The 9576-nt window shown below is 55.1% G+C and overlaps 1 protein-coding gene across 1 annotated transcript; it reads right to left on the reverse strand.

Moving 5' to 3' along the window:
- Nucleotides 1-1978: 1978 nt before the first annotated feature.
- On the reverse strand, nt 1979-9337 carry Jrk (Jrk helix-turn-helix protein). The gene is made up of 2 exons (XM_006989264.4): nt 9200-9337; nt 1979-7792 (listed from the first exon to the last, which is right to left on the reverse strand). Exon 2 carries the CDS (start codon nt 7372-7374, stop codon nt 5698-5700), a length of 1677 nt encoding a protein of 558 aa, XP_006989326.1. The 5' UTR covers nt 7375-7792; nt 9200-9337; the 3' UTR covers nt 1979-5697.
- Between the last annotated feature and the right edge of the window lie 239 nt (nt 9338-9576).

Raw genomic sequence — 9576 nt, forward strand, 5'->3', positions numbered from 1 at the left:
AACCCATGGCAAATCCTCAAGGGGTTAAGGCCTCTCTCGAGTTGCCTTCAGACTTGGTAACCAGGACATTGTGGATGTTCTTATGTACACAATATCTCCAGGGCTTTAGCCTTAGTAGGTACTCCACAAATTCAAGGGAAGAGACAAAGCCAGCCACCTCTGATGGTGTAGCCATTGGCACCCACACATGTGACCAACCTTTGCTCATGGTGTGACTTTTGTTCAGTGTTCCCTCCCCTTGGCTCTTCATGTTCCCTTCCAACCTTCTTTGATGGCTTCTCACAAGCCTTGCCAAGGAGCACAGCTATAGGGAGACAGGAAGTGAGGAACAGAAGCACAGGCGGGCATTTCTTCCCTCTCTGCCTTGTGTGATTTCTCAGGCAGTGGTTCCAACTCCCATGAGTGACTGTCTCCTTTCACCCCTGCATTCTTCCTGATATCGTAGGACTCCTGGTGGCCCCAGGTGTGCCCTGAAGTTTTCTGTGCCCATCCCAGACTCCAGGGTGAACACTTCCTCTTTCGATCTGGCTGGTTAAGTCACACATACCATGAGACACCATTTCAGCCATCACCATTTCCAAAACAGAACTTCTAGCCTCATTAAATACCAGCTTCCCAGCTGCCAGGCCCCATCAGCCTCCCCTTTCTGCCCTGGGGATCATAGACAGGGACCCCACACAATTTCCTGGATTTTTTTCACCAAGCAGACCCTTCATGGACTCAGTATGCAAATGACCCACAGCCTTACTGCAGCAACATCAGCACCAACCCTTTCCAGGATTGTAGGGGATGGAGCAAGAAAGCCTCAGAAGACGTCTGGTAGATGTGGATGCTCTCAGGTCACTGAGAGAGGAGGTCAGAGAAGACACACTGGAGGCTTGCAGAGGTTGGTACAGGGTTAGATACTGGGCATGGTGACAGGCATAGCTATCCTTTATAAAGCTTTTAAAGGACTCACAATGACATTCTGATCCCATTTATCAAGTAAGGAGCTAGGCCTGTCAGCCCACATGCCACTTAATGTCAGCAAATAAAATCCAATTAGTAGGAAAAGCTCAGAAGCCCTTGACCAGAACAGCAGCTGAGGGCCTGGCTTCCCCACCAGGAGAGAAGCTGCTTAACAGTATGACCTTGTGGCTGGGTGGCATAGTGGCCAAGCTACAGTGTGGAGCCTGACACAGAGCTGACGGAGTATACAGGGACCAGGCAGCCATAGTAGAGCCTGCAGGAAACAGACACCGCAGACCCCTTCAGTTAGGAGTGTTTTCTAAATGCTCACCAGGACAGGAGTTCCCAGGAAGGGGGACAGGTAGGTGGCTGGCTGCAGAATGCCCAAACCAAGGCTTCAGGGAGTCTCTTGCATGCTCAGGTTTGCTTGGATAATTACTACTAAAATGAAGAGCTGGAAGCTTTGGGAGTCTGCGCAGTCTTCAGCAAGCATAAATCTGCCTAGCCTTGCAGGACTGTGGGACGTTGTGGAGTGTTCCTGTTGGAAGAATGAGCCAGGGGCTGGTTACCAATGGGTCCATCCTAATAGTCTCTTAGCACAGCTGTATACATGGTCTTGTGGATGGAATGTTACAGAAGTGAGCAAAAGTCTCTATCTTCCCCCCAGAGGGCACAAACTTTCTGTGCAGAGATGGTGGCGTGTAGGGAGAGGGCCCCCTAGCGTCTGTCCTTCCACTCCACACTTCTCTGACCATTTTGGGTACCTATGGGAGCTGGTCTGTTTCTTCAGCCTTCCCATGGATTCCCAGGAATCCTTCTGCAGGAGGCCACAGCCCAGAAGCCCCAAACTTCACTGTGGCCTTCTTCCTTAGGAAGCCCAGACTACAGGGCACATGCCTGTCCCCAGCGAAAGGACAGAGAACCAATTCAGCACTCTGGGCAGCTGCCTGCCCCGACTCAGAGATCACAAGGGACACAGGCATGAAGGGCTGCAAGGGCCGAGGACACAGTGAATTTACTACCATAGGGGTGGCAGGTGGGGACACGATTTTATTGGGTGGTGCTTCTGCTGCGTTCCACAGAAGGCCTTTTATTGATGTGTCTAGCCACAGAATGCAACCTTTGTCTTTTCTACCTCCTGTCCTTTGTGAGCTTCGGAACGCTCTCCCATCTCTCAGGGGCAGGTCCTCCACAGGCTGGTGCTGGGCTAGGGGAGCAGAGGCAGGATGGTGCTGAAGGTTGGGGCTGTGATCTCAGGGATGCAAGGCCATGAGGTAGCCAGGGTTCTGGGCACTTAGTGGGAAAATAACCCTGGCCTAGGAGTCCTACAGAGGGAGCTAAATCAACCCCACCCAGAGGGCTAAGCATCCAGAAGAGGCCTTAGGACCCTGGCATACCCTCCCCGCATCACACAAATGCTCCCATGTTTTCCCAGCCTTAGGATGCTCCCCTTATGGGGCACTACACCCTGGCTTACCTCCCCTCCCTGGAGCTCAAGCCGCTCTGCTATTAAACACACGACAGGGGGTAAGAGCTGGGGGTTACATCCTTGGAACCACAAACAAAACAATCTCAAGGTAGATTCAGCCAGGCTGCAGCTGGATTCCCTACTTAAAAACCTACCGTCCCATGATCAAGGACGGCATGACACTCATTGGGGATGCAAGGAGTGCTCTGGTGGTGGGGCTGAAGGCAGGCAGGAACAAGCTGGCAAAAGGCCACCATGTAAATGAGCTGGAGCCAGGACTAAGGGCAGTTCACTCCACGGCCACAGCCTCACTATCTCCCCGACACAACCCCGCTAAGTTCAGGGTATCCTCTTGCTGAGGGCCAGGCTCACAAGAGGATGATCCCAGCTTCAAATTCCAGATTTGGACCCTCCCACAGGGTCCTTTTCTAGCTAACCTCAGACTCAATCTTAACAAAGGAGGTGACAGCAGCCATCACAGCCCCATCCAGGATCCTCTCCCAGTTTCTCTTTCTGAGATCACATGGTACTGAGGTTCAGTGCGGCTGGTCATGAAGTTGCTTCCCAATAGACTCTAGCTTCCACCTAGGTAACTGGGCAAGGCAGCAGCCTCTTCTAGCCACTCATCCAGTTAACCCACCAACTTGCCCACCCATTGCTCACCATCCTCCACCCACAGGACAAAGGCTTCTTGTCTTGTTGTGGATGCACTTTTGTAGAGACAGCACACAGGGCTGTATCAGGGTGCTTCTGCTCTTCCACCAAGCAGCAAGTACTGGTAAGGGGGTACAGTCTTACCCAGGCCCTCATAAACAGGGACAATATTCTCCAACCAAATGCTAACAGAATGATCTTCCCCAGATATCTGCAAAGGGCCAGGTAGGGCTCATGGTACCCATGCCCTTGAAGAGGAAACTGCACACCCTGGAAATGGTATCTATCTCTTGCTGGACACGGAACGACTGTGGGCATCAGCTCCTTGTGCCTATCTAGAGGAAGGAGCAGTCCTACTCTGGCCCTGTTGAGAACACAAGGGTTGCCAACATCCCAGGCTCCTGGAAGCATGGTGCTAGAGTTGACAAACTAACCTCTGAGAGGTGATGTGGAGGGTCTCTGACTAACACACAGAGAGAAAAGGCTTTGCTGGTGGAAGGGAGCAGCCGGGCAACTGACTACAGTGCCCAAGGTCTGTCAATGGAACAACAGCCTGGTTCCTGGTAGGAAGCCGGAAGGCGCCGAGCACAGCAGTGCACGTCCATGATACTAGCACACAGGAGGCTGAAGCAGCGCTGCAGTTCTAAGCCAGCCTGGGCTACACAGGTATCTGAGAGGCAAAGGAGGAAGCAGACAGTATATAGAGGGACCAGAGCACATTCTGCCCTGGAGAACGCAGGGCTTTCTGAGGGCCTCAGTGACCACTGGGCAGAGGGAAAGGGAATGAGGTCCTGCCAGGTCTGTCTCTACATCTGCCACACTGGGTCTACCATCTCAGAGTGCTTGGGGAAAAGGTTCTGAGGCTAAAACACTAGACTGCTCGGGCTTCTAAGAGGCTGGTCCTAAGGGGGAGTACCTTGGGCATGCTCAGAGCATACATGAGAGGCAGTAGAGAAATGCATGCTCTCAGGGAACTGACACCCCTTCCCCAAGTCTGTACCTAGACACCGCTAGCACAAGCCTCAAGGAAGCTAGCTGCTAATGGCTGGAGAATGGGAAGGCAGAACATTTGGTCCTCTGAAGACAAAGGGGGCCTGCCCACCTCGGTTGTTCTGGAAGGTGCCCTGGGAAGAGACATCACAAATCTAGTAAGTGGCAACACCAAGAGCAAGTTCTCAAGGTGAGCCAGCACTGGTCCTGGAGTGTGGTCTCATGGGCACACACCTTACGGACCCAGGAGCTCCCCCAGCCCTGCCCCATCCTCCCAGGGTGGGACTTTCCCTCCACATGTCCATCATCTGATGCTGCAGGCATCGTGACTTCCAACCTCTGACCTGCAGCTGCTCAAGTAGCCACAACGGTAACACAACAGTCCCCATAGCAGCCAGAAACCACACAGCACACGAGCATACAAATGTCACTTGGACACACAGAACAAGCGGTGTGACAGAACAATGACTCCTGTCAACAGGGACCGAAGAATCACAACAAAGACTTCTAAAAACAACCCGGTTATAATGTTCACACATGCAGGTAAAGCAAAACATCCAGCCACAACTAGAGTGGTCTGCAGCATCCTTCCTCGGTGTTTGGACAGACATAGAAACACAAACCAACATTCCTGAAGCCCCCCTCCCTGGCTCTCAGAGGTTCCCCAGGCAAAGGTCTCCTGGTGAAGCAGCTGTCGAACACTGGAATGAAAACTGTGGCAATTCAGCTACATGAATCCCAAAGGCAGCAGGGGTCAAGGACAAAGCCATGGTGAAAGAACAGAGAGCTAACCGCTGCAGACAAAGGGCACCGGGAGTCACAGACACAGTAGCCACGGTGCTGCTCATCAGCTCCAAGGTCAGGAAAAGTCATGTTCTCTGACAGCTGGCTTCCACAGAACCAACTAGTGCAGAGACACCTTCCATAGGATTACTGCTAACCTGCCTATCCTGTTGAGCTCCAGGTCAACTGTTACTTCGAGGTTCTGGGGAGCACGGACTTCTGGACACATGTCGGCCTCTGAGCAATGCTAAGACTAGCATGCAGCGTCTCCATGGAACCTGACCCCTAGAGGTAGGGCCTGCTGCTGACAGGGACACTAGAGTCTCACCACTGAGTTTATCTGTCCATGGCTGAGGTGGGCTCAGACCAGGAGGACGGATGGCATGGTGCCTAGTGGGGGATGTGAGCACTGAGGTCAGGAGCTGAAGCCAGTACCCTCGGGACTGGGCTTGGGGGTTCACCAGTTGGGGAGAAAGAGAGCCTCCTGAGGGCTGGAGGTACACCCCTCAAGGCACTTCAACCTGCTAACGTGGCTCAGTCTTCCAACACCAGAGGCAGAGCTGGCCCACTGGACCCGGCTGCAGCGAGGAGAGCTCCAGAGCGCTGAGGGCGGGCACAGGTCTCCTGCCATTCAAATGATACCCACCCGTGTTAGGAGACACAGTCAAACCACTAGCCAGAACACGGGGAGCCCTCTGTGTGAACCAGGAGCCACCCTGACAGGAGCCACACTCCTGGGGCTCCAGTCCTGCTTGCTCTCATCCGAGCATGCGCTCCTGCCTAGCCGCAGTCTGAGCCCCACGGCTGCACACACTACAGAGCCGAGCTGCAGGGGTCAGCAGATACCGACATCTTCAGTTACCACCTGCTGCGGAGGAGCAGGGCAAGGTGGAGGGGGTTGTGGCCCGACACACACCGGGGTGCTCCTGAAGGGTCTCGAGTTTGATCACAGCCCTGAGAGCCACGCGGGGCTGCCTCAACTGCTGCTGTCTCCTGAACACCGTGTGCAATGCCTGCAGCTGCCCCACCTCCTGCATGGTAAAACATGGCTGCCGCTCTGCAAAGTGCATAAGTGCCTGGAAGGAGGTGGCTGCCTGCTCCCAGGCTGCCTCCTCATCCTCACCAGCATCTTTCTCTGCCTTTTCTGCGAGCCCAGTGGCCTGGGACGGTGTCCCAACGGCAGGGGCCTCCTCTATGTCCCTCCCCGCCACAGCCTGCTCTTCAGCCCTGCTGTTCTGAAGCCTGCTGCCAGCACAGGAGGGCCCTTCTTTCACGAGCTCAAGGATGTGTGCAAAAGTCTTATTGTGAGGCTTCATGCTGCAGCACTCTGCTTCCTCCTCAGAGGAGGAAGCTTCGGGGAATGTGACAGTGGGCCACAGCTTCCTCCAGGCCCGCCTGAAGACCTGGCTCGGCAGAGCATTCCAGGCACAGGCCACATTGACTATGGCATCGTTCATGCTGTGCCGGGTGGGGAAGCCCTGTAAGGCCACAGGAGGGTTAATAAAGAGCCTCATGAAGGCTCTGCGAATGCCTTGCTCTGTGGGCTGCAATAAGGAGGTCACACTGGCAGGCAGGAAGATAGTGAAGACATTCTCAGACACCAGCTCGGACTCCTGGGGATGCGCTCGGGAATGGTCCAACAAGAGAATTGCCTTGCTGTCCTCAGGCAAGCCTATGGTTCTGAAATGCTCTCGCACGGAGGGGACAAAAATATGATGGAACCAGTCTGAGAAAATCTCCTTGTCTACCCAGGCATTACCCTGGGCCTTGTAAGCAATAGGCAGGTGCTGGATGCCTCTAAAGGCTTTGGGGCCACCACCCTTCCCAATGGCCAAGGGCTTGATTCTGTGGGAGCCAGTGGCATTGGCACACATTAAAACAGTCAGTCTGTCCTTGCTCTGTTTGAAGCGGGGCACAGGCCCATCATCCGGGGTGGAATTTGGCAGGCACCGCCAGACCAGACCCGTCTCATCGGCGCTGTACACCTGCTCGGGAGACAGCCCATGTTCAGCCGCGAGGCTCCTGAAAAAGCCACAGAACTGCTCCGCAGCCTGGTGGTCAGCCACCTGCTTCTCGCTCGAGGCGTCTAACTTTTTAATGCCATGCCTGGCCTTGAAGCGCCAAAGCCACCCTCCAGAGAACACACAGGGCTCTGTCAGCCGCATCTGCTTGTAGAAGTCCTTGGCCTTCTCGATGAGCATGGGGCCCGACACAGGGATGCCCTCGGCACGCTTTACCAGGAACCACTCATACAGCACTCGGTCCAGGTGCTCCAGCTTGGGCGTGTGCAAGGTTCGCCGCTGCTCCAGCGCCTGGTGAGAGTCTGAGCTGGCAAAGAACCTGAGCAGCTGGGCCTTGTGGGCTTTAATGTCGTACAGAGTGGACATGCCCACGTTATACTCCTGCATCAGGGCCTTCCTGCTCTCACCACGCTCGAGCCGAGTGCAGATGTCGATCTTCTCCTTCAGGGTCAGCACCACTCGCTTCCGCTTCCCCCCCTTGCCCTTGGCTGCAGCTTGCTTGGAGGCCATGAGGAGGGGGTCCAGGCTGGGGCTCTGCCTGTCCTTCCCTGACTATGTTTTTCTCTGGCTCCCTGGGCCAGTCTCTCCCTTTCTTGTCTGCCTGCCCACAGGACTGAGCCTAGGCTCAAGCCAGGTTCATTCTTGGCTCTGTTCTCTGCCTACAGCAGTATCTTGCCTCAGTTTCCCTTCAGTATTGGGGCTCCAGCCCACTTGGGCCTCAGATCCTAGTAGTGTAGTCAACTGCTGTTCTCTTCAGGGGAGGTGACAGGGTTGAGTTACCCTGGACTGCTGGGTGTAGCTGGAGCCTCGGGCCTTCACACAGATGACAAAAGGTGGCAGCTTTCCCCATCAACAGTGTCCAGGTTTCTGAGCTGGGAATACTTCTCACCAGGATTCACAACGTTGTCTTACCCATACACTCCAGGAACTGGAAAGCAGAGAAGGAAGAAAGAAATGTTACTAAGAACAATCAAGATGGGCTTAGAGTCACTGGAAAGCGCCACCTCAAACATCGGTGCCACTGGGCCTGGGGTTTGCTATCCAGTCTGTTAACTAGTCCATCCTTGCAGACCACAGAGCAAGCAGCACCAGCAACTTTCAAAACTGTCCGGAAAAGGTAAGAGTCACAATACATTCCTAATGGCCTCGACCTTCTCCTTCCCCCGTCCAAACCTTAGCTGGGCAGATCCTTCCAAGCATGCATTTGATGAGCCAGAAGGCTACAGGGTTACTTCCCTGAGCAGCACAAAAGTGTACCTGAGACCACAATGTAAGAGACACATTTATGCAAATGTGCCAGAGTTCCAAAGATACACAGGGAATGAATGCCAGCTTGTCACCAGCCAGCTGTGTAACCCCGTTTCCTCCCTCAAGTCAGCCTCCTGGTCTGCAGAACTTGGCGCTGGTCCCCAAGGGTCTCCCATTCTAGTCAGTGAGGGTGGTGTGCATACCACCTGCACGTACAGCATTTGCTGTGTGCGCCTCGCTGTGGGACAGAAGGAATTCAAGGCCACAGTCTGCTCTCAAGGGGGTAACATTTAATAACAAACCCAAGGAGCTGAGGAATTCTGCAGCAACTTGAGGGAGGGACAAGCTTCCGGAAGGAGGCCCAGCTCATGATGGCTCTTTCCTGGAGCCTGCCCTGCACCTGGGTAGAGAGTGGTTAAGTGGCTGAACACACACTTCAGAAATGAAATTTTGCCAAGCTGACTGTGGTGGCTGAAACCTGCCATCTTAGCACTTGGGAGACAGAGGCAGAACTGCTTTGAGTACAGGGCCAGCCTGGGCTAGCCAGTAAGTTCTAGGAAGGGCAAAGAGGAAGAGAGGGAAAATTTGAATCTTGTACTACTTAGAACCTCCTAAACGTGGCTGCAGAAATCCGGGAGGCTTCTAACCTTGGAACTTCAAAGGAAGCACTAACCACCCAGGGCCACTTGAACGGGGACTTCATGGACTACTTTTCTGGGGGCGGGAATGTAAGCTCCTAAGGGAAGAGGCAAATTTCTTCGAGTCGGACCTGAGGCATCTGGAGGACGGGTCTAAGAAACAACCTGCCATTGGGCTGCAGCCCGGCCGACGCACTGAGAGAAAACTCAAAACACCGGCAAGAGACGATGGATGAAGGGTCCTACGAGGGGAGGAACAACCGAGCTTGCCCGGTCTGCGTGCTGGTGGAGCGCCTGGGAGCCGTGGGGACCCGATCCCGGGACTCCTGAGAAGGGATCCGCTAGTCCCCAGGCGCTCCGGGCGGGGAAACGACAACGCGCGTCCAGCTCCGTGGGCCCGGCCTCCAGCACAGTTCGCGGCGGCCCCGGCCCGGCCCGACCCCACTCACCTGAGGACCCCGAGCCGCCACTACTGGCCGGAAATGCCGGCCACGCAGCTCTCCACCGGTCCGCTCCTCGAGGCCTTCCCCGAGCCACTTCCGGGGACGCTCTAGACCACCGGGAGGCTTCTATTCTCAGTGGTGCCTAGCTCGCTACACCGCGGCTGAACAACGGAGCAGCCCTGGCCCGGCAGCTCCACCGCCCGTAGAACGACGAAGGCCCGAGGGAGCCGCGCGTTCATGAGGAGCGGAAGCCCGAGCTGAGCGTCCGGTCCTGGGAACCATGGCCGGGCGAGCACGGACGGGAGGCTAAGTCCAGCGCCACCTTGTGGTGGGAGGTTCCCAAGGCTCTCCAGTTTCCAGGACCCAATTCCCATCCCTATGGA

Source organism: Peromyscus maniculatus, chromosome 20, assembly GCF_049852395.1.
Source record: "Peromyscus maniculatus bairdii isolate BWxNUB_F1_BW_parent chromosome 20, HU_Pman_BW_mat_3.1, whole genome shotgun sequence".
NCBI lineage: Eukaryota > Metazoa > Chordata > Mammalia > Rodentia > Cricetidae > Peromyscus > Peromyscus maniculatus.

Excerpts from the sequence above, each read along its gene's own strand:
- Jrk (XM_006989264.4), bottom strand. The coding sequence starts at position 7,374 with ATGGCCTCCAAGCAAGCTGCAGCCAAGGGCAAGGGGGGGAAGCGGAAG.